Genomic DNA, 25,086 nt, shown 5'->3' with positions numbered 1-25,086 from the left:
ACTTATAGAAGAAGCTATGTATTTAATTAAACAATCAGTGCAATGGGGCTTCAGTAATATCAGAGAGGACCAATGGAGCATCGAATGCATTGACTGATCTCCTTTCTAGCAAGATGCAGAATTTCTATAATTCTATTTGAAAGCATGTATGGGGAACTGAAGTGGAAGTTTTATAGATGAGTGGTTAATCTACACCATGTGCTGAGATAATATGAACATGGGTTAACAATGGAGGAAGCTGTCGTGGCTGCCAGATGATTTTGTTTGCAGCCTTTTGTTGTTAATCCAGTATCATGTTGTTTTGACAAAAGAACACAAAATACTGCAAGTACTCAGGTCAACAACATCCATGCAGAGAAAAAGAACTGTTCATGTCAAGTGAGTTAACTTTGATCAAAATTCAAAGTTAGAAAATTAATAGGTTATATGCAAGTGAACAGGAGGCACTTGGAAAAAGATGCGAAGGTTGACTGTTAGAGCTGTTCTATGTAACATTGTCTGCTGCTTTTTTGGTTCTTAGCATTTGCATTTCTTCAAGCTGACTGGCTTCCCAGAGTCACCCGCTCACTTGCTAGTCACCAGAGCCGTACTTCGGCTTTACGAAGTATGTATGGTGTTCCGAAACAAGAAATTGAGGGTGTCATTGGAGAATACCCACCTGCTGTCGCTGTGAGTAAAGGTGAGCTCTGTTACTTGTGCTGGGATTCTTTTTAAAGTTGGATGACCTGTAAGTTTTTTAACATAGTCCTCTAAATGGTTTTCTACAAGCAATTTTTGTCAAGTTGGGTATACCATGATTGACAATTTTTAAACTACTGGAAACTCCCAAGGCCTGGTACAAATCCATCTTTTGAAGAATGGGAAAGACAGTAATGTATAGTAAATTACAGACTGAGACCAGTATGATGCACGTTTTCCTGTTCTTGCACACTGCTATCAGGGTATGGTGGCATGTCTGAAACTAGGAAAAAGTGAGGACTACAAATGCTGGAGATCAGAGTTGAGAGTGGTGCTGAAAACGCACAGCCGGTTGGGCAGCATCTGCGGAGCAGGAGAATCGAGGTTTCAATCGTTAAGTCCTTCATTGCTGATGACTGGCTTATGCTAGAAACATCTATTCTTCTACTGCTCTGATGCTGCCTGACCAGCTGTGCTTTTCCAGCACCACACTCTTCGACTCATGTCTGAAACTAGTTTGCTTGCCATTGCCAATTTATACATAATTATGATCAACTTGCTTTGACAAGATCATTACACAGCTCAGTTATGAGAAAGTTGGCACTGCAACATGAGTCGCCTTATGCTGGATATAAGACTCTCTGGAGTTGGACTTGTAGTGGAACACTTGTCAATTTTCCTCACCATCTTTCCCTGCATCATGTTATGTATAAGTATTCATTGGAAGAAATAGAAGTTGAAATATTTTGAGAAGTTGAAGAGTCTACACATTACCAGTGAGTTATTTTTAACAGTAGTGATGTATGTGGTGTTGGTGTATGTTTGCATCTTGGAACAAAGAAGGTTATTCATCTACAGAACGTGTTCTGTAATATATTTGTCATGACTGACCTGTACCTCAACTGGTTTTTCTCCAAATCCTGTGATGCACAGCCTGTCTATACCTTAAACGCTTCTAAACTCAGGACAATTCAAGCTTCTTCAATCCAATTTGTCTTCATAATTTAACCTTCTCACCCCTGGTGTAATTGTGGCTTAAATGCACCCTCCCCTCCCCCTTACTACAGTAATGGAGAGCGACAGGAGCAGACAGTATGGGTAAGTGATTAATTGGGGGAAGGGGATATTACAAAGCTATTAGGCAGGAACTGGGGCGCCCAAGATGTTTTCAGGGCAATGCACAACAGAAATGTGGAGGTTGTTTAGGGAGCACTTGCTGATAGTGCTGGACAGGTCTATCGCACTGAGGCAAGGAAGGGATGGTAGGGTGAAAGAACCTGGGGTGACAAGGGATGTGGAACATCTAGCCAAGAGGAAGAAGGAAGCTCACTGAAGGTTGAGGAGGCAAGGATCAGACAGGACTCTAGAAGGTTATAAGGTAGCAAGGAAGGAACTGAAGAATGGATTTAGGAGAGCTAGAAGGGAGCATGAAAAAGCTTTAGCAGAAAGGGTTAAGAAAATTCTTAAGGCATTCAACACTTATATGAGAAACAAGAGAATGGCCAGAGTGAGGGTTGGACCAATCAGGGATAGCAGAAGTAACATCTGCCTGGAGTCGGAGGAGGTAGGGGAGGTCCTTACTGAATAGTTTGCTTCAGTTTTCACTACTGGGAGGGACCTTGGAGTTTGTGAGAACAGTGTGAAACAGACCAATATGCTAGAACAGGTTGATGTTCTGAAGGAGGATGTGCTGAAAGTTTTGAAAAACATAAGGATAGATACATCCCCTGGGCCAGATTGGATTTACCCAAGATTACTAAAGGAAGCAAAGGAAGAGATTGCTGCATCTTTGGCGATGATCTTTGCATCCTCACTATCCACTGGAGGGTGGCAAGTGATATTCTCTTGTTCACAAAAGGGAATAGGGATAATCCTGGGAACTACAGACCAATCAGCCTTAAGTCACTGGTGGACAAGTTATTGGAAAGGATTCTGAGAGACAGGGTTTATGAGTACTTGGAAAACCATAGCTTGATTAGAGATAGTCAGCATGGCTTTGAGGGGCAGGTCATGCCTCACAAGACTTATTAAGTTCTTTGAGGATGTGACAAAACCCATTGAATGTAGAACAGTGGATGTGATGTACATGGATTTTAGCAAGGTATTTGATAAGGCTCCCCATGATAGGCTCATTCACAAAGTAAGGAGGCATGGGATATAGGGAAATTTAGCTGTCCAGATAGAAAATTGGCTGGCCTATAAAAGACAGAGGGTGGTGGTAGATGAAAAGTATTCAGCCTGGAGCTTGATGACCAGTGGTATTCCACAGGGATCTGTACTGGGATCTCTGCTCCTTGTGATTTTTATAATTGACTTGAATGAAGAAATGGAACAGTGGGTTAGTAAGTTTACTGATGACAGGAAGGTTGGTGGAGTGGTAAATAGTGTGGTGGATGGCTGTTGTGGGTTGCAACAGGACATTGACAGGATGCGGAACTGGGCTGATAAGTGGCAGACGGAGTTCAACCTGGAAAAGTGGCAAGTGATTTACTATAGAAGGTCGAATTTGAATGCCCAATACAGGGATAAAGGCAGGATCTTTGGCAGCATGGAGGAACAGAGGGATCTTGGGGTCCATGTCTATGGTTCCCTCAAAGTTGCCACCCAAGGTGATTGGGTTGTTAAGAATGCATATGGTGTGCTGGCTTTCATGAGCTGGGGGATTGAGTTTATGCTGCAGCTCTATAGAGCCCTGGTTAGACCACACTTGGAATATTGTGTTCAGTTCTGGTCGCATCACTATTGGAAGGATGTAAAAGCTTTAGAGCGGGTGCAGAGGAGATTTACCAGGATGCTGCCTGGACTGGAGGGCATGTCTTATGAAGAAAGGTTGAGGGAGCTAAGGCTTTTCTCATTTGAGTGAAGAAGGATGAGAGGTGACTTGATGGAGGTGTACAAGATGTTGAGGCATAGATAGAGTGGATAGCTAAAGACTTTATAGACAACAGGTGCAGGAGTAGGCCATTCGGCCCTTCAAGCCTCACCACCATTCATTATAATCATGGCTGATCATCCACAATCAGTATCCTGTTCCTGCCTTATCCCCATAACTCTTGATTCCACTATCCTTAAGAGCTCTATCCATCTCTTTCCTGAAAGTATCCAGAGACTGGGCCTCTACTGCCTTCTGGGGCAGAGCATTCCACATAGCCACCACTCTCTGGGTGAAGAAGTTTCTCCTCATCTCTGTCCTAAATGGCCTAGCCCTTATTTTTAAACTGTGTCCTCTGGTTCAGGACTCACCCATCAGCAGAAACATGTTTCTTGCCTCCAAGTGATCAATCCTTTAATAATCTTGTACGTCTCAATCGGATCCCCTCTCAGCCTTCTAAACTCAAGCGTATACAAGCCCAGTCGCTCCAGTCTTTCACCGTAAGATAGTCCTGTCATTCCGGGAATTGACCTTGTGAACCTACGCTGCACTCCCTCAATAGCCAGAATGTCCTTCCTCAAATTTGGAGACCCAAACAGCACATAATATTCCAGGTGCGGTCTGACCAGGGCCCTGTACAGCTGCAGGAGAACCTTTTTGCTTCTATACTCAATCCCTCTTGTTATGAAGGCCAGCATGCTACTAGCCTTCTTCACTACCTGCTGTACCTGCATGCTTGGTGACTGATGTACAAGAACACCTAGATCTCATACTTCCCTTTTACCTAACTTGACTCTGTTTAGGTAGTAATCTGCCTTCCTGTTCTTGCCACCAAAGTGGATAACCACACATTTATCCACATTAAACTGCATCTGCCATGCATCTGACCACTCACCTAACCTGTCCAGGTCACCCTGTAATCTCCTAACATCCTCCTCACATTTCACCTGCCAGGGCAGAAATGGCTATCCCAAGGGGGCATTTTAAGGTGATTGGAGGAAGGTTTCGGGTAAATGTCAGAGGCAGTGTCTTTACACAGAGTGGTGTGGAATGCCCTGCCAGCAGCGGTGGTAGAGTCAGATACATTAGGGGCATGGAAGACAGTACAATGAAGGCTATGTAGGTTAGTTTGATCTTAGAGTAGGATAAAAGGCCGGCACAACATCAAGGGCCGAAGGGCCTATACTGTGCTGATCTGTTCTATGTTCTCTGTACCCTTTCTGAGGCCTGTATGACTATTGAGGTGCAATGCCTGATGCAGCTTTTGTAGATTGGCCTAAACAATTTCTCTTCAGAGATTCATTCTTGACTCTGCCTGGCACTCTGCTCACAAGATTCAGTTTTCTGAATGATTAAAGATGTGTTTCTGTCCTACAGCTGAGCAGGATGATCTCCTGCTCCTTCAGCCAGACCAGCCTGGAAACCCCCGTGTGCTCCGAGTCGCCATCATTGGGGCTCCAAATGCCGGGAAATCCACCTTGTCCAACCAGCTGCTTCGCAGAAAGGTAATCACAGCTTACTGTTTGAGAGGAAGACTTGATGCTCTTGATTTGATCTGGATATTATCTGAAAATATTGGTAACATTTAGCAGGTCAGACAAGGATGAAACAGTTAATGTTTCAGGTCAATGACCTTGTATCAGGATTGGAAAATGTTACAGCTGAAACAGGTTCCTGTCGGTGGAATGGCAAGGAGGAGGAGAGGAAGAGTGGAGACCAGGGAAGAATTCAGTAAGGCAGGATGGGGGCAGTGGTAAATGAACAGGAGTAACTGGACCTTGGACTGAAGTCCCTGTTACTTGCCCACCCTCAGGTGACACTGAGGAAGATTCTGAGCTTTCACTCAATGTAACTAGTGGCAGCAAGTGTTAGAATATAGATTAGATTCCCGATAGTATGGAAACAGGCCCTTTGGCCCAACAATTCGACATAGACCCTCTGAAGAGTAACCCACTCAGACCCATCTCCCTTTGACTAATGCAGCTAACATTATGGGCAATTTAGCACGGTCAGTTCACCTAACCTGCACGTCTTTGAATTGTGGGAGGAAACCACGCAGACATGAGGAGAATGTCTGTGTGGAGTCTGCACAGTCAGCCGAGGCTGGAATCAAACCTGGGTCCCTGGTGTTGCGAGGCAGCAGTGCTAACAACTGAGCCACTGTGTCACCCTGGTGGCATATTGTGAAATATTGAGACTCAGTGGCTCAGTGGATAGCACTGCAGCCTCACAGCACCAGGGACCTGGGTTTGATTCCAGCCTCGGATGACTGTCTGTGTGGAGTTTGCACGTTCTCCCCGTGTCTGTGTGGGTTTCCTCCGGGTGCTCCGGTTCCCTCCCACAGGATGTGCAGGTCAGGTGGATTGGCCGTGCTAAATTCCTGTATTATTAGGTGCATTAGTCAGGGGGAAATGGATCTGGGTGGGTTACTCTTCGGAGGGTTGGTGTGGACTGGGTTGGGCTGAAGGGCCTGTTTCCACACTGTAGGGAATCTAATCAAATGTACACATTTCTCAATAAAATAATACAATCAAACATTTGTTAGTGAGGGGTGGAGATATCTTGAGATAGTTTAAGAATTAAATAGGTGAGTGTGATGTTTAGCAGGATATGAACTGTACCCTATCTTTGCTGGCTGGCTGGAACCGTGTGCCTGAATTGGTTTGCTTGTTGTTAATGTTTTCTGCTTATTATGTTGTAGGTCTTTCCTGTTTCGAGCAAAGTTCACACAACACGCTGTCGAGCTCAAGGAGTCATCACTGATGGAGAGACACAAATTGTGTGTGCCCACCTTTCTCCTGAAGTATCTTGTTTTCAAAAGCTTTTAGTTCCATCTGATTGAATGTTGTTTTGGATGAGGTGAAGGTTTGAGTGAAGTGAGAAACTTTGTTTTGTATGGGAATGTGAGTGGCCCAGGCCATTTGTATTTGCCTGTTGAGCTTGTTGCTGGGGTATGACTCTTCATGGGAGTGCAAACCCCTGAAAGTGACTGTTTCAGCCATTGCAGGGAAGGATAACTGAGTGTCCATTCTAGTTTACGACACCGCTCTTAGTGACTGGTTCCACAGAGAGGAATGGCTAGCAGTCTATGAGCAAGTCCAACTAACTATCTCCTTAAACCCCGCTTATCTGTATATTACACCAAGTGTAAGCAGCCCATGGACTTTGCCACTAAAGGTTGACCCCATTGTTCAGCTTCTTCCCTCGATCCAGCAAAGCACTGACCGCCCAGCCTTGCCTGTGACCGTAGCCCGCCTTGCTGGAGTTTCCCTTGCATTTCTCGGAGTCTGACTTCTCTTTGAGACCTTGTCCTCAATTCAGTTTTCATAAGTGTGCTGACCATTCACTTTCCCTACTTGTAAAATAGTCCTCTTGGGTAAACCTAAACTCTCGAGTGTCCAATCCTTCGCAGCTGAGGGCTTGCAGGTTATCACCACCTCTTTGATGACTCTTGCCTCTCAAGTCCTTGCTGTTGGATCTGTCACATATGCCAGTGCAGTCAGAAGCTCTCTCCTAAATTCCTACTCTTTGCTTTATCCCTCGCTTCCTTATCCCCTTCCCAAGATGCTCAAGTCTTAAAATTAAGTCACTGCTTAATTTCCCAAATGCCTTTCGATAAGCCTGGCATCATTGTAATGTGCTCTGTTGGTGCAGATTCATGTTCATTTTCTTGCTGTTCCTGATTGAATTCTCTGTCTCACTTTCTGTTCAGGTTCTTCTGGATACTCCTGGTATCGTTCCTGCCATCAAAGGAAAAAGGTTCCACATGTTTTCTCTCTCTTTATTTCATATTTTACGATTTCTCTGATCTGTTCAGTAAGTTACCTTTCCCTTCTGGCCAGGCACAACCTGGAGGCATCCTTACTGGTTGACCCCTGGCACTCGGTGAAAGAAGCAGACTTGGGTGAGTGAGAGAGAAATTTATCTTGATCCAGACAGTTCAATGTGCCTGGACCTGCTGACTGAGTGAAAACCTTCATTGTGTTTGCCTCCCAGTGCTTGCTTTAGTAGACATCTCAGACCACTGGACACGCAGCAAGCTCCACACTGAATTGTTGAAATGCCTTACAACGTATTCCCATGTCCCAGCAGTTCTGGTCTTAAACAAGGTAAGAAACTGTGACATAGAGTCATAAATGTACAGCACGGAAACAGACCCTCCAGTCCAACCCGTCCATTCCGACCAGATATCCCAACCCAATCTAGTCCCACCTGCCAGCACCCGGCCCATATCCCTCCAAACCCTTCCTATTCATATACCCATCCAGGTGCCTTTTAAATGCTGTAATTGTACCAGCCTCCACCACATCCTCTGGCAGCTCATTCCATACACGTACCACCCTCTGCCCCTTAGGTCTCTTTTATATCTTTCCCCTCTCACCCTAAACCTATGCCCTCTCGTTCTGGACTCGCCCACCCCAGGGAAAAGACTTTGTCTATTTATCCTATCCATGCCCCTCATGATTTTATAAACTTCCCAAGCTTCTCATTTCTTGACTCACCACTGTTTTGGGAACTTGGACATCCTTCCAGAAGGAAATATCTTGGGAATTAAATAAACAATATAAGAGACCTCATTGAAATAAACCCATTTCTCGAGAGTGTAGCACAACTCCAAATGAGAAGATTGGGCCCCCATCTTCTGCAGCTGCTGATCTTGCTGCAGGCCTGTGGAGTGTGGCACAGGCAGAGCTATTGATGTGAGTTTCCTCAGATGGACTTAAAAGATCCCACCTTAACATTTCTAACAAGTGTTGTAAAGTTCTCCTGTGTTTCCCTGATAAACGTTCATCCTACAAGTAATGTCTGTTTACTGCAAAAAGCCATCTGTTCTGATTTGATTGTTTGTTCATTGCTGTCTGTGGGAGTTAATGTGAACTAGCTGCTGTGTTCCTGGCATACACAAGTGACTGCACAGTAAAGAGCTTCGGGTCCGTTGTAAGAATGCGCAAGCTGCTATGGAAATGCAAGTCTTCCATTTTGAAGAGGGAACATTAACAAGATGAATGCAGTGGGCTACATGTCAATGAAATTAGTCCTGCAGAACACACACACACAAAACCCAGCCAATTGATTCTGTCACTGTTGTTTGTTGGTTGGCGCTAGGTGGACGGATTAAAGGATAAAGGCCTCCTCCTGGAATTGACCGCCAAGCTGACTGAAGGATTCGTGAACAATAAGAAACTGAAAGTAAAATCCAAGTTCAATTCTTCGCTGAAGCAGAATGCTCTGACTGGAAATTTGTCTGGAAAAAGTAGAACTGGGAGGAAAGAGTGTGGGACAGCAGTTGAATCTGGAGCCATGGACAACACGTCTGTTACGCATAAGAGAGCCCCCACTGCCTCTTGGCAGAGAAACTTGGAGATACCTCAAACAGACCAATCTCTTGACCACATCTCTGACGGTGAGAGCAGCATACAGCAATCAGCAAATCCAGAGCCCATAGGGCAGGAGAAGCGATTAACTGAGCCGTGCAGAGGTTTGAAAAACCAGCAGGGCTGGCCTCACTTCACTGAAGTGTTTATGCTTTCAGCTATCAACGGGGAGGAAGTGGAAACTCTGCAGGTAAGCAAAACCATTTTCAATTGCTCAGTAGCATGATGGGTGCAAAACATAACGGAAAAGTTCATGAAATATTCGCTTTTAGTTCCCAGACGATCAGCAATGTGAAGGGTTAATTAAAACTTTAGAGAGAAAACAGTTGGTGTAACTGTGTTCAGTCCTTGCACTGTCTCTCAGATATGGATATGATGGTCTTGGAGCAGTGCAGCACAGATTTAGCAAAATGATACCTGGGCTACATAGGTTAAATTAGAAGGACAGACTGCACAAAGGGAGTTTACTGTCCTTTAAATATAGGCAATTAATGGATGATTTAATTAACATTTTTTAAATGATTAAAGAAGTTGTTAGGATAGTTAAAGACAATCTCTTTCCTAATTCCTTTGGTGTGTTCAGAACTTTAAAAGTCATGTTTGAAAATCCATTCAGGCTGTATAGGAAATGCTAGTAAGTAGTTCAGTAATTACTACTTTTATGCAGCATTTTTTAGTGTCATCCGATGTTCAGAGACACTTATCAAATGTTATTAATGTAAATAATTTGGGCAGTTTGCAGAAGGAGCTATTGGAGTAATTGGGGAACGTCACTGAAATAAAGTGTCAGTGGGTTCAAGGATGTCTTTTCATGTTCCCAAAAAAATCTTGAAATCCTACGCCATGAACTTTTTCCTGTATCCAGCGGTACCTGATATCACAAGCCAAGCCAGGATCCTGGGATTATCACAGTGCTGTCCTCACTGACCAGTCACCCCAGGAGATCTGTCGTAACCTGATCCGAGAGCGATTATTGGAATACCTGCCTCAAGAGGTGCCATACAACATCACTCAGGTAATGGTGGGTGGTTGGGCTGCACTGGCTCTTCGCAGGCCTCTCTGGTTTCAATCTGAAAGCCTCTGGGCAGGTGGTACTGAAGTGAGTTTCAGTATCCTTCATCCATTACTGAGCTATTTAGACAAGGTTCTGTCTATCTCCAGGTCGGTGACTAAGCTTCCTTGGCCCCATTGAAGGAGATTTTGGTGTTTTGGCCATGGTTGGTCATCTCCCTGTTGTGTGAGAGATCTTGGCTGTCCTGTTTTCTCTTCCACTCGGGGTACATTTCTGAATGGCTCACTGACTGTGAAGCTTTGAGCAATGTTTCTGCTGATCTATTCCTCTGTTGCTTTTGGATCCCAGCATGAGAGTGTACCTCACTCACCAAGATGGCAAGCAAGGGAGATGAGATGTTGTGCACTGTTGTTTTCAGAAGTTGTTTCTCTGAGTATAGAGAATGCTAAAGATGACCTGAATGTATTTTGTGTCAACACTAGGGATCTGAATATCTCCCTTTAATGAGGGGCAAATTCATTCCAATGAGGGCATTTTATTTTTCAGTTGCCCACCCCTGTTGCCTTTGCACCAACACTACCTCCCATCGCTTCCTGTCATCTGAGTGGATGGTACTGACCCAATCTTGGCTGTGATGCCCTCAAACCTGTTGATCTGGGTCAGCGCAGAAACTTATGATTTGGATAAACTTTATGAGCAGTTTCCATGGGGGAGTTGTGTAAATCAGACCTGCGAGGAGTACCAGAGTTGAGCATGAGAGACAATGAGAGGCAAAAAAGTTTTAACAAATTGCATGGTCAATACTTTAAGTGCTATTTGTATTGTGTGATTCTTGTCTAACACTGGAATGCGATTATTGATTTATAGAAGAAATGGCTGTATTTGTAATCTGAAGTTTCAAAAATAGACAAGGTCTTTTCCCTGGGGTGGGGGAGTCCAGAACTAGAGGGCAACTAGAGGTTTAGGGTGAAAGGGGAAAGATATAAAAGAGACCTAAGAGGCAACTTTTTCATGCAGAGGGTGATGTGTGTATGGAATGAGCTGCCAGAGGATGTGGTGGAGGCTGGTACAATTGCAACATTTAAAAGGCATCTGGATGGGTATCGTAATAGGAAGGGTTTGGAGGGATATGGGCCAAGTGCTGATCAATATGACTAGATTAGTTTTGGATATCTGGTCAGCATGGACGAGTTGGACAAGAGGATCTTTTTCTGTGTTGTACATCCCTATGACTCTATAACAGCCAGATTAACTGCCTCTTGCTCTTTCAGAGCACTGAACTGTGGGAAGAAGGGCCGAGCGGGGAGCTCCGAATTCTACAGAACATCACAGTCGCCAGGAAGAACCATGCGGTCAGTATCCATGCGGGATAGAAGCTGTGCTGTAATCAGGGCCTAGCTGGATTCACGGTGTTGTTATTCAGTTATGAAAACACATGTCTTTCTGAAAGAGTTAATTACAGCTCTGCTTCTAAAGAAGCTGCCCACCTTTCTGTACCATACAGTCACACACGTAGCATTACATGTAAACAAGGACAAAAGTCAGAGTGTTACAGTTCCCTTTCCATATGTCCCTTTTAAAGTAGGGGTGTCCAAACTGCTCCTTGTGGCCAACCTGAACTCAACCCGAAGCAGTTCTCTTTGTAACAAAAACAAAGATTACCGGAGAAACTCAACGGGTCTGGAGAGACAAGTTAACATTTTGCGTCCAGTGACCTTTCTCCAGAGCTGACTCTAACTAGGGAAATGTGGTATATATGTTGAAGGTGGGGAAGGGAAAGTATAAATGATAGGTGGAGATGGAACCTCCAGAGTTGGTGAGAGAGAGAGCAGCAGTCAGGCAGACAATGGAATGAGTAATGCTGAGCCGCGGAGAGAGATAGAAGCTGCTAATGGAGACCATTTATGAGTGAAAATCGGTTGCCTTTGAAAGCAGCCATTGTGATGACCAGGCTGGAGGTGTGTGGGGATAAAGGAAATGGAGGAAAGTGCTCAGGCCCTAACCTTCCTGAACTCAGTATTGAGTCCTGAAAGCTGCAGGGTTTCCAAATGAAAAAGGAGGTGCTGGAGCACTGCAGCAAACCTGAGACAGGGAACACGGTGGCAGGCAACAGGAAGCTCAGTCTGTTTTTGCAGCCAGAGCCTATGTATTCTGCACAGCGGGCCCCCAGTTTGCACTTTGTTTCCCCAGTAAAGGAGGAGGCCACATTGTGAGCAGCGAATACAGTCGACTAGATTGTGTGAAGTACAGATAAATCGCTGCTTCACCTGGAAGGTGTATCTGGGCATTGGATAGTGAGGAGTAAGGAAGTAACAGGCAGGTGTTACATTTTCTGCAAATGCATAGGAAGGTTCTGTGGGGGTCTGGGGAGATATTGGGAGTGATGGAGGAGTGGACCAGGGTGTCATGGAGCGTAGGTCCCTGCAGAAGGCCAGCAGGAAGGGAAGGGCAATGTGTCTGGTGGAGGCTAATGATCCTTTTGGTTTGGATGCTGGTGGAATGGTAGGTGAGGACATGGGGGCACCCTCTCACTGTTGTGGGAGGGAAGACAGAGGGTGACGGCTGAAGTGCGGGAAATGGGTTGGACGCTGTGTCCACCTATTGGCAACGGTGCTGGGGAATCCTCGGCTGAGGAAGAAGGTGGATGTTTCAGAGGCTGCACTGGGTTGAAGGTGGCATTGTCAGAGCAGATGCCAAGGAGAATGAGGTGGAGACCTTGCAGGAAGCAGGGTGAGAGGATGTACAGTCTAGGTAACTGGGAGTCAGTGGGTTTGTTATGGGTATCAGTGGTCAGCCTATCCCCAGAAATGGAAACAGATGTTGAGGAAGGGAAGGGAGGACTCAGCGATGGAGCAGGTGATGGTGAGAGAGGGGTGGGAACTGGAAGCAAACTTAATCAATTTTTCCAATTCTGATGAGAAAGGGGAGCAGCAGCAATGATGAAGGGAAAGTTGTGGGGAGGGACCTGAGTAGGACTGGAACAAGAAATGTTCTGTGGACCCCACAAAGATTGAGGTGTTACTGGGGCTCATGTGGTACCCATGACCAGCTGTTTGACCTGGAGAAAGTCAGAGGAGTTCAAGTTGGTTTGTTCTTTACACAACCTGCTGCATATTTGCTGTGTTCGCAGTGCGACATGTTAGTCTATTCATCTCTTCAATTAAAGATATCTTCACTTGACTTACTTCTTGAATGAACTAGTCCTTATTTTAAAGTGATGTCCCTTTGTTCCAGACCACATTAACCCGAGTAAATGATTTCTCTGCATCTACCATATCAACTCCTTTAATTATCTCCAATGTACTGCTTTAGATCAACACCTAATTCATTTATTTACTGATGTATTGAGCTACTACACTCACCTGGCTCACTGGATGTGAGATGGTGAAAAAAGGCCAGGAGACATAAAGAGCAGCAGTAGCCCATCGAGTCTGCTCTGCTCATCAGTGAGATTGTGGCTCGTCTGATAACCCTCATCTCTGCTTTCCTGCCTTTTCTCCTCCATTTGAAAGTTCTGCAGGTTTCTTAGTTGGATGTGGAAAGCAGCTGCTCTTGAGCAAGGAAGCGATAATTTAGAAGTGTTAAAGCTAGGTTAACCTGAGTGTAAGGTGAGTTTAAAGACTCCAGACCAGAAGTGTTTGGTTAAAATCCTGAAAGGGGTTATGTGAAGCTGAGAACGTCGAAGCTCAGTTATGACAAATCAAGGAAGAGGTGATCAGACTCACATGACCAGGAATTGAAGCTTCTTTCAAGTCAAGGTCTGTGGGATAGAGGAGGGCATTCTCTTTGGTGTTTGAGTAACAGCATGGCATGCTGCTGGCATTTTATTACAACTGTGCTTTGAAATCTTGAAATGTGTGTTGTATGTAAATAGTTTGGTGTGTACAATTTTGTCTGTCTTTATGTAATAAAGAAGTTTTTGTTTAAACCAGCTCCCAAATCCACAGCACCGTGTGCCTGTGTTTCAATGAAAGGCCACCTTGTTAAAACCCAAACAAAATGACCCATCGAGCAAGGTTTTATTCTGGAGTTTAATAACAACATTGAGATCATAGTACTTAGTGTGTTTTGAAATTTTGTCTCCACAGAAGTTGTTAATTGGCCAGGGAGGTCAGCTGATCGGTAAAATTGCCCAAGACGTGGGCCAGGATTTAATGAACGTCTTTCTCTGTGATGTGCAGTTGAAGCTGTGTGTGAAGGTGAAGAAGTGACTCTGCTATTCCTTGCTGTCTTTCTGAAGTGACTCCTTGCTGGCCCTGAATCATCAGACACACTATGTGAACCCTACTCTGTGTATACGCTTTCCCCTCGAACTGCGATCTTCTTCTAATCAACCTCTCGCCGTGTGTGTGAGCCACATGGCCCGATGTGGAAGGCCCCTGCAGTTTGCTATGAGCATGGACCAAGGGTCTTATTCTGAGGAGCCCTGTTTTAATAATGTTTTGTTAGCAAGCAGTACTTTATTGCTGGGTAAATTTTCTGAAGCAAGCTGTGGGGTGAGGTTGAAAGTAGCATGATGCTGATGGATCATACAGAGGCTGCTGCTGTTAGATGTTTTCCTGTGATCGTGCCAGACACGGGGTCCTGAGGAAGGTATAACACAGTTGGTATGCTGAGTTTAAACCAATATCCTCTTATCATTCACTCTCAGCGAGAGATTGGCATTTATTGTCTGTCTGTAAAAATCTGAGATGGGATTTCGGTTAAAACTGAGGAGTTTGCTGGGATGCTTCAGGGGGGTTCAGTTAGCTTAGCTGGATTGCAGTGCAGAGTGAGTGAGGGTTCACTTCCTGCACTGGCTGAGGTTAACATGAAGGGCACACCATCTCGACCTCTCCCCTTGACCCTCCAATTAAACCACCACCAGTCACCTTGAGTGCTCTCTTCCCCCCCCCCCCACTCACGCTGGAATGAGAGAGTAGCCCCCTATGATCTGGTAGGACATTGGTGCCTTTGAGACAGCACTTCAGTGAAGTACATAGGTGTTTGGGATTGGAGTGAAGTGTGGATCCCACCTGGGTGAACACTCACCCTGAAAGGCCATCATTAAACTGGCTGACAACTTGACCAACTCACAGGTGTTATGTAAAAAACTATAACTGACTTAGTTTGAGAATTTCAAACTATTCAAATTCTCGAATGAGATTTAAATCTCTGTGCTCTGATCCAGCCACACAGGCCTGTCCTAAAGTCTAATTTCATTTGCCTCCACCCAGTCTCTGTGATATTTACAAACCCTGAGACTTGGTTGTTCAGTAATGAGGTAAAAGGAGTGACCAGATTGTGGCTTCACACACAGACTGCTCCTGGACTCTGATTATTTCAACAATTATTGCACTTGGTATTTAATGGATAGTTTAAAATCTTGTTGATCAGTGTCTGGATGAGGAATTTGACACTGTCTGAGCTATCAGTTTGGGGAGTTTAGTTTGTGTTTGATGGTAAAATGTCAGAACTCAATTAAAAGATTTTGAGTAAAATCCTTGTTTTCTGTCTGTATCTGATACACTCCACTCTGGAGAATGATAGAGCTAAGAATTAGCTCTGAAATAAAAAGTACTGGGGTTCCCAGAGGGGTCTTAAGAATTTAGGAGCAGGAGTAGGCCATTTGGCCCCATTGAACCTGATCTGCTATCCATCCTGATCATGGCTGATCTGCCCCAGGTCTCCACTCCTCTTGTGCTAGTTCATCATGGCCCTCAATGCCTCGATATTTCAAAAATCTATCCAACTCCTGTGATCTAGACTCCAAGTATCAGGAATGGAGAATTCCAGACAGTCTTTACTCTGGGAGAAGAAATTCCTTCCCATCTCTGTTTTGAATGAGTGACCCCTTATTATCTAATAGAGAGATTCCTCTGTGAATGGGAACATCGTCACCATATCTACCCTCCAACCTTACTGCGTTCTTTAAAAACTCAATAAAGACTTAAACTGTTTTGTGTAAGTCAACCCTTCATCCCAGAAATAGCCCAGTGAATCTCTTGTGAGCTGCCAGCACACCCTTAAGTATCAGGACCAGAACTGTCCAATCCTCCTGATGTGGCCTCACCAATACTCCGTACAGATGGAACATGAATTGAATATTTCTAAACTTCAAATCCTTTGCAATAAAAGCCCTAATTCCTTAATTTCTGCACCTCCTGTGCAAACTTTTCTACCATGTTCAAGCACATTAACATCCACTCAAAGCATCTCTACAGACGCTGTCAGACTTGCTGAGTTCTCCAGCATAGTGCTTTTAATGAAGGAATTCGCTTGTTCAAGAAGGGGAGTAGAGACATCTCCTGGTAATTATAGACCAGTGAGCCTAACTTCGATTGTGGCTAAAGCGTTGGAAAAGGTTATAAGAGGTAGGATTTATAATCATCTTGATCGGAATAAAATGATTTGGGATAGTCAACACAGTTTTGTGAAGGGGAGGCCGTGCCTCTCAAACATTATTGAGTTCTTTGAGATGGTGATCAGACAGGTGGATGAGGGTAAAGCAGTTGATGTGGTTTATATGGATTTCAGTAAGGTGTTTGATAAGGTTCCCCACGGGAGGCTATTGCACAAAATACAGAGGTATGGCATTGAGAGTGATTTAGCGGTTTGGATCAGAAATTGGCAAGTTAAAAGAAGACAGAGGGTGGTGGTTGATGGGAAACATCCATCCTGGAGTTTAGTTACGAGTGGTGTACCACAAGGATTTATTTTGGGGCCACTGTTGCTTGTTACTTTCATAAATGATCTGGATGAGGGCATAGAAGGATGGGTTAGTAAATTTACAGATGACACTAAGGACAGTGGAGTTGTGGATAGTGACGAAGGATGTTGCAGGGGGACATAGATAAGCTGCAGAGCTGGGCTGAGAGGTGGCAAATGGAGCTTAATGCAGAAAAGTGAGAGGTGATTCACTTTGGAAGAATGCAGAGTACTGGGCTAATGGTAAGATTCTTGGTAATGTGGATGAGCAGAGAGATCTGTGTCCATGTACATAGATCCCTAAAAGTTGCCACCCAGGTTGATAGGGCTGTTCAGAAGGCATACAGTGTGTTGGCTTTTATTGGTAGAGGGATTGCGTTTCAGAGCCACAAGGTCGTGCTGCAGAGGGTACGAGGGGCGTGGAAAGGGCATTTAAATGGTCTTTGGATAAACATATGGACAAGAATGGAATGGTGTAGGATAAATGGGCTTCAGATTGGTTCCATAGATCGATGCAACATCGAGGGCCGAAGGGCCTGTACTGCGCTGGAATGTTCTGTGAAGTAGCTGATCTTGTGGTTTCCGTGCAGCCTCTCCTGGGCGACAAGCCCTTGTCTAGCTTTCTTCCAAAGGGGGAGAGAGGCAACCAGCTCGCATTCTGACTGCTTCCTCCAGCTTCCTGCTCGTTTCCTAACTGTGAAACCCCTGAGAATCTCCACTTCTGTGATTAACATTTTACTTGGCAAATGTGTCATTCGATTCCACTTCTGGGTTTTGTCTGTTTTCAGCTTTGCTCTGCCTGGCAGGGTATATGTTTATCACATCAGAGGGGAACAGAAAATGCCTTTTGTTCCCTTTCATTCCTGTAGTGGGGTGACAGGCTGTGGAGATCTATCGCAAAGTGCACGTTGCTGAGCTGGACATTAGGTGTCTCTTGCATTCAGTCAGTGGCACATTTTGACAAAATAAAGTCAATAACTCTGGATACTGGAAGTTTGAAACAAATGACAAAAAAGTACTGGAGAAACTCAGCAGTCTCCGTTTGCGAAGAGAAAAAGCATTCATGTTTTGAGTCCACTGACCCTTATTCAGAACCAGTAGCAGCTGGAAAAAGGTGGTATGTTTGCCGATGCTGGGAGAGGACTGAGGAAATAGATGGAGATGGATCCCAGAGAGAGGGAAAAATGGTGAGCAGGCAAAGTGTTTGTTCATGGTATACCAGGAAAGAAGAGAAGCCTGGGAAATGCTGACTGGGTCTATGAGGAGGCGGGAATGGGTTAGCTGTACTGAAAGGACCTGGAAGGAGATCTTCCTGAAGGCTGCAGGCTTCCCAAGCACAAAATGAGGTGCTGTTCTTCCAGCTTGTGCTGAGCTTTGCTGGAGCACTGCAGCAAGCCTGAGATGGGGACGTTGGCCAGGGAACACACAGTGGGCTGTTGAGGTGGCAGGCAGCTGGAAGCTCAGGGGCTTTTATGCAGGCAGAATGTAGGTGGTCTGCAAAGCGGTGCCCCTGTCTACCCTTGGCTTCCCCAAGGGAGAGGGAACCACATTGTGAGCAGCGAACGCAGTTGATTGGATTGAGTGAAGTGCGGGCAAAACACTGCTTCAACGGGGGAGTGTGTTTGGCACTTTGGAAATTGAGGAAAGAATAGATAAATGGACACAGATTGTGTGGGAAGGTGCGGGGGGTGGGGGGAGATGGTGGGAATGGAGGAGGAGGAGAAGACCAAGGTGTCCTGGGGTGAATGGGCCCTGCAGATGGCTGGCAGGGCAGGGGAGGGGGTGTGTGTATCTTCACAGGTGCTACCAGACCTGCTGAGTTTCTTGAGCAATTTCTGTTTTTGTTTGTTACGCATATTGATAAAGCACGTTGAAGGTCTCCACATATGGGAATTTTGCCTTTAAAGGCGATATTCCCAGGATCCTGCCTTGATACAATTTCATTGTGTCCCAAAGCACTCTATTATCAATGAAGGATATTGAAAGTAGTGGCAGGAGTAGGAAATGTGGGGCTAATTTGTACACGTTAAGAGACCCCCCCCAAAAAACTAAACCATGAGGTGATGAGCTAGTGATCTGTCTGCTTTTGTTTTCAGTGCAAGTTAGCAGAAGCCAATGTGTGGGCAATGATCTTCAGTCAGTACGATGTCACAGATCAGTGGTGATAGGCCACTGCCATGGATGGCAATAATATTTAACACTGTCTTAGGGATTGGTTAAGACCAAGTCTCTCTGATGCAGGTGTGACACCACCCTTGAATGAAGCCCCCATCTGCTTGTGGGCGGGACCAGATATGGGAAGGACATTATTCTCCACTCCATGAGCTCAGGGATAACTGTCTGATTCCCAACAGCTCTGGTGAGATTCTGTAACTCGGTGTGGGGTGGTCACACTCTGCAACAAGCAGCCACCAGTTTTGCTGTCAGGTTTTGTGGCTCCTCCAGTGGACACCCTGTGTTCTCTCAAGCGTTTTCTGCTTTTGTGCCTTGAGCCATGAATCTCATTCCCGAACAGGTATGGCTGCTGTGGGAGAGTGAAAACCAGTTCATCAGGGAGTCCGGGTGGGGGGTCAGGAGGAGAACGGTGGGAAACTCACCAGGACTTCAGCCATGGTCAAGGCTTTGCTTCCTCAGTGACACTGACCCTCCACAGTGGAGACAGCTGGTGATGTGGTTAACAGGGATAGGAGTCCTCTCTGACCTCTGGACTCAGCATGGGTAGAACCAGAGCATCGCACTGTCAGAGGGTCAGTGCTGAGGGAGCACCGCACTGTCGGAGGATCAGTGCTGAGGGAGTGCTGCACTGTCGGAGGGTCAGTGCTGAGGGAGTGCTGCACTGTCGGAGGGTCAGTGCTGAGGGAGTGCCGCACTGTCGGAGGGTCAGTGCTGAGGGAGCACCGCACTGTCGGAGGATCAGTGCTGAGGGAGTGCCGCACTGTCGGAGGATCAGTGCTGAGGGAGTGCCGCACTGTCGGAGGGTCAGTGCTGAGGGAGTGCCGCACTGTCGGAGGGTCAGTGCTGAGGGAGCACCGCACTGTCGGAGGATCAGTGCTGAGGGAGTGCCGCACTGTCGGAGGGTCAGTGCTGAGGGAGCACCGCACTGTCGGAGGGTCAGTGCTGAGGGAGTGCCACACTGTCAGAGGATTTGTGATTATTATTTTTCTGATCCGTCACCCAAATGGAAATCTCTGTCCACCCTGTTGAGCTGGTTTAATATCTATCAGGCCAGAGTTTCACCTTCTGGTGAGGTGAGTCCTGGCCTATTTAGCTTTTCCTCTCCCGCATATCCTCACTATTCTGGTCTCTATTGCTCGCTCGCTCTCTCTCTCAAACTCTCACAAACACACACAACACACTCACAAACACACACAAACACAAAAACGCACACACGCACGCACCAAACACACACACGCACGCACCAAACACACACACGCACGCACCAAACACACACACGCACGCACCAAACACACACACGCACGCACCAAACACACACACGCACGCACCAAACACACACACGCACGCACCAAACACACACACGCACGCACCAAACACACACACGCACGCACCAAACACACACACGCACGCACCAAACACACACACGCACGCACCAAACACACACACGCACGCACCAAACACACACACGCACGCACCAAACACACACACGCACGCACCAAACACACACACACAACGCACACGCACCACACACGCGCACGCACCAAACACACGTGCACCAAACACACACACGCGCACGCACCAAACACACACACGCACGCACCAAACACACACACACAACGCACACGCACCACACACGCGCACGCACCAAACACACGTGCACCAAACACACACACGCGCACGCACCAAACACACACACGCACGCACCAAACACACACGCGCACGCACCAAACACACACGCGCACGCACCAAACACACACACGCACGCACCAAACACACACACAACGCACCAAACACACAACGCACCAAACACACACACGCACGCACCAAACACACGCGCGCACCACACACGCACGCACCACACACGCACGCACCACACACGCACGCACCACACACGCACGCACCACACACGCACGCACCACACACGCACGCACCACACACGCACGCACCACACACGCACGCACCACGCACGCACGCACCACGCACGCACGCACCACGCACGCACGCACGCACCACGCACGCACGCACCACGCACGCACGCACCACGCACGCACCACGCACGCACGCACCACGCACGCACGCACCACACGCACGCACGCACCAAACGCACGCACGCACCACGCACGCACCACGCACGCACGCACCACGCACGCACGCACCACACGCACGCACGCACCAAACGCACGCACGCACGCACCAAACGCACGCACGCACCAAACGCACGCACGCACGCACCAAACGCACGCACGCACTAAACACACGCACGCACGCACCAAACACACGCACGACCAAACACACGCACGCACGCACCAAACACACGCACGCACGCACCAAACACACGCACGCACGCACCAAACACACGCACGCACGCACCAAACACACACACGCGCATCAAACACACGCACCAAACACACATGCACCAAACACACATGCGCACGCACCAAACACACGCGCGCACGCACCAAACACACGCACGCACGCACCAAACACGCACACACCACACACCATGCACACACACACTCCCTTGAGATTCTCAGACACATACACGCCCTCCCTTACCGACACACACACACTCACTCAGATTCACACACCCTCCCTCGAGAGTCTCAGACACACTCTTTCCGTCACAGACACACACACACGGTCACTCTCACTTGCACACAAACACACTGTCTCACACACATTCGCACTCTGTCATGCTCACACAAACAAATACTCTGTAGTGATATTTGATCAGATCTCACTCGGACAATTTTTTGATGTTTGGATTTACTTTCACAAATGCACAGCAGCAGATGTCTTTTATTGGAGATAAACTTAATGTAACAATCACAACAGCAGAGCCTCTGGAAATCCTCCACACCTATCTTTATCTTCATCACCGGAGAAGTCTTAATCCCACTCTCCTGCTCAGTGTCTTCATCTGTGCAGCAGCTGAGATGAGTTTGGGAGCAGCAGTAGAACCCTTACCAGTACTTAAACAAGTAATGGTAACGGTTTAACCGACACCCCCCTTCCTTCACAGTCCAATCAGTCCATCCTGAGTGTGAGCACATGGTCAAAGGAAAAGCATGGACAGCATCACAAACTCAGATCAGGAGTCGATTTGTGCCTCTGGATTGACCATTGTGAAAGGGACACTTTCTACATCAAACACTGAAAGGTGCTCCCGAAACTGCTTTAACCTCCAGCACCTGGTTGTCTGTGTTAATACCCCACTGGAGGTGCTGGCCTTGCCACACTAACAGGAATCGATTACTGCTCTGTTTCCCTTACACTGTTCACCCATTCCCACAGCATTATCGGCTGGAGAAGGGAACACCAAGGAATGACCATACAAGGGGAAGGAGGTGATTCATCCATGCTCACCCATTCTGTTGCCATCTTTAATCAGTGTTGAAATTGAACCCCAGCATCTGGCTGTTTTTAAGGGTGAGGTTTCAGACTTTCACCCTCGTTTATGTGAAGATATCCTTTCTGGTATGCCCCAGGCATGACCTTGGTGAAAGACATTGAAAGATAGTCTAGAATGGGAGATACAATCTCCCACCGTTCAGGAGGGCTTTCTGGTGAATGGCCCTGATGGATCCTGCAGTCACCTGAAACAGTCGCCTGATCTTTTTCTCGTCTCCTGATTTGTTCAGAGACCTCTGGCTCTCCTGGCTCTGGGGTAGGGTCACTACCACCACACCACAAGAGCCCCTTGACAAAATAATTTGATCAGTTCACTTCCTTTCTCTTCTCCACCTGATTGATTATAGATTATCGTGGTGACCTGTCCTTGTCATTTCACCCTCTAGACCCTCACAACATTCTCGATGCAGCTTTGCCCTGACTTTGCTTAAGTCACATTGATGGATCCTGAACCTTTCAGTTGATTTTATCCAAGGAAGGCGGGGGAAAAAAAACAGCAAAACATGAGCTTTTCAAATCTCCTTTGAAGCTGATTGGCTGCAACTATTCTCAAGTATAGAGTTAGTACAGGAAAGAGTGCATAGTGTACCCTCTCAGACTGCCATCATGTTGGCATCTCACACAGACACACAGACATAGACACAGACACACACACACAGGTACACACACGCACACACAGACACACACACACACACACAGGTACACACACAGACATAGACACACACAGAGACACACACAGACACACACACAGATACAAGAACAAGGTGAGATCATCAGCCTTGTCATTGCTTTCTTTCGACACAATGTACACTTTGCTTGAGGTTCACCAGAAAGGATTCGCTAACCACCCGTTGAGCGATGACTGTGTGAATTTAAAAATAGCTCCACTGACTTCAAACCCAATGAGTGCAGGCAGGAAGGAACTGAGGAGAACTGACCCAAGGGAAGGAACATATCATTGAACCTTACAAATGGAAATCGTACAGTGAGGACTGAATTGCTTTCTGCTTCCCTTCCAACCTCCCACCTCCTGCCCACGACTCTCAGCCGCACTGCTCATCACTAGTCCTTGTCTGTGACCAGTGTTCCTGGTGGACTCATCTCTGAGGGTCCTTCATTCCCACGGCACCTTGGGCAGGGAGCAACACCATCGTTATTTTACACGGCCAGTGGATAACCCACTGGAAACACTCGTTCTCTTATCCCCTCCCCCAGCAATGAGCAGTCGATTCAGGGCAGTGTCCTGGCCAACAGCTGCACAAAGTGAGGCACATGCCCAGGGGCAGCAGGCTGGAGAGAGAGGAGGGAGCAGGCCTGACCCATTGGGCTGCTGTTGGCAGTAACAGCCAGGCAGGGTGGTGAGCAGGGAGAGGTTGCTGAGGCAGTTGGATTAACATCCAGTCCAGATACAAACCTTCAGTAGAAAAGAACTGCGGATGCTGGAAATCAGGAGCACAAATTGCTGGAAAATCTCAGCAGCTCTGTCAGCATCTGTGGAGAGAAAGCAGAGTTAAGGTTTCAGGTCTGGCAGTCCTCCTCCCCTCCCGGTCTGTGCAGCAGCTGAGATGAGTTTGGGAGCAGCAGTACAACCTTTACCAGTACTTAAACAAGTAATGGTAACGGTTTAACCGACACCCCCCTTCCCCGTTCAGCCATCCTTCCTGGGCACGGGCACAGCGAGAGGGAGGGGGAGGGGAAATGAAAGGGGTTTCATGGCAAACTCTGAGCAGCAGAGACTCACAGGGGAGTGAGGGATTGGCCACGATTGGACGGTCTGCACATTCCAACCACAGGGTCAGCCGCATGTCCATCTCTGTGACTCAACAACTTCCTTCCTTTATTGATTCATGGGATGAGGGGGTCACGGGCTGGGTCAGCATTTATTGGGCAGATGGGAGTCAACCCCACTGCTGTGGGTCGGGTGTCACATAGAGGCCAGACCAGATAAAGTTGGCAGTTTCCTCCCTAAAGGGCATTAGTGAACCAGATGAACAATCAACAAGGAGGAGGAGGTGGGAGTGGGGAAGGGGGAGGGGTTGGGGAGGAGGTGGGAGTGGGGGAGGTGTTGGGGAGGAGGTGGAGAAGGGTGAGGGAGGGGCTGGGGAGGTAGAGATGGAGAGTTGAGTGTGGGGAGGATGGGTGGGGGAGTTGGAGTTGGGAGGGTTTGGGGTGGAAGAGTTGGGTTTGGGAGGGGTTAGGGAGGTAGAGGTGGGAGAGGATGGGTGGGGGAGTTGGAGATGGGAGGGTTTGGGGTGGAAGAGTTGGGTTTGGGAGGGGTTAGGGAGGTAGAGGTGGGAGAGGATGGGTGGGGGAGTTGGAGATGGGAGGGTTTGGGGTGGAAGAGTTGGGTTTGGGAGGGGTTAGGGAGGTAGAGATGGGAGAGGATGGGTGGGGGAGTTGGAGTTGGGGGAGTTGAGGGTGTCAGGTTTGATGTGGTGGGGTTGGAGGAGTCTGGGTTGGGGAGTCGGGGTTGATGGGTGAGTTGGGGGAGTCAGGGTTGGTGCGAATCAGTCTGGAACCTGATGCTATTTAAATTCAATAAATAAAATCTTGAATGGTGAACCAGACCATGGTGACCATGATAACTATCACTAATCGCTGTCAAATCCATCTCCTTTCGGGAAGGAAGTCTGTCCTTTTTACCCCGTTTGGCCTCCATGTCACTCCAGGCCCACAGCAATGGTGTTGGTTTTGAGCACCCTCTGAAATAGCCCAGCACCGCGGCAAACACCAAATGATGGTCTGACTGGAGACGCCGACATCTGACAAAGGATAAACATTTTTAAAGAATGAAACCTGATATTTGGGAAGCTGTCGATCCTCATGTGTTGGCCCATTAAACACAGAGCACAGAGTTAGTGACATCGTGCCTGTCT

General features: G+C 47.1%; 1 protein-coding gene across 1 annotated transcript; it reads left to right on the top strand.

Moving 5' to 3' along the window:
* Positions 1-356: 356 nt before the first annotated feature.
* eral1 (Era-like 12S mitochondrial rRNA chaperone 1) lies at positions 357-15,417 on the top strand. Its single transcript, XM_087977170.1, has 11 exons — positions 357-378; positions 521-679; positions 4,928-5,055; positions 6,252-6,329; positions 7,263-7,309; positions 7,393-7,454; positions 7,547-7,659; positions 8,657-9,115; positions 9,791-9,940; positions 11,209-11,289; positions 14,026-15,417. Exons 1-11 carry the CDS (start codon positions 372-374, stop codon positions 14,146-14,148), a joined length of 1,407 nt encoding a protein of 468 aa, XP_087833296.1. The 5' UTR covers positions 357-371; the 3' UTR covers positions 14,149-15,417.
* Positions 15,418-25,086: the final 9,669 nt, after the last annotated feature.

The sequence above is a fragment of the Chiloscyllium plagiosum genome, unplaced genomic scaffold (genome assembly GCF_037043375.1).
Source record: "Chiloscyllium plagiosum isolate Xiang-an unplaced genomic scaffold, Cpla_swu_hap1 HiC_scaffold_31, whole genome shotgun sequence".
Classification (NCBI taxonomy): domain Eukaryota; kingdom Metazoa; phylum Chordata; class Chondrichthyes; order Orectolobiformes; family Hemiscylliidae; genus Chiloscyllium; species Chiloscyllium plagiosum.
This window is presented reverse-complemented; position numbering and strand designations above follow the sequence as displayed.

What these genes read in the sequence shown, in the direction of transcription:
- eral1 (XM_087977170.1), top strand. An exon ending in GGTGAAAGAAGCAGACTTGG is followed by an intron (nt 7,455 to 7,546) that starts GTGAGTGAGAGA and finishes TTTGCCTCCCAG; the next exon opens with TGCTTGCTTTAGTAGACATC. An exon ending in TGCCATACAACATCACTCAG is followed by an intron (nt 9,941 to 11,208) that starts GTAATGGTGGGT and finishes TTGCTCTTTCAG; the next exon opens with AGCACTGAACTGTGGGAAGA.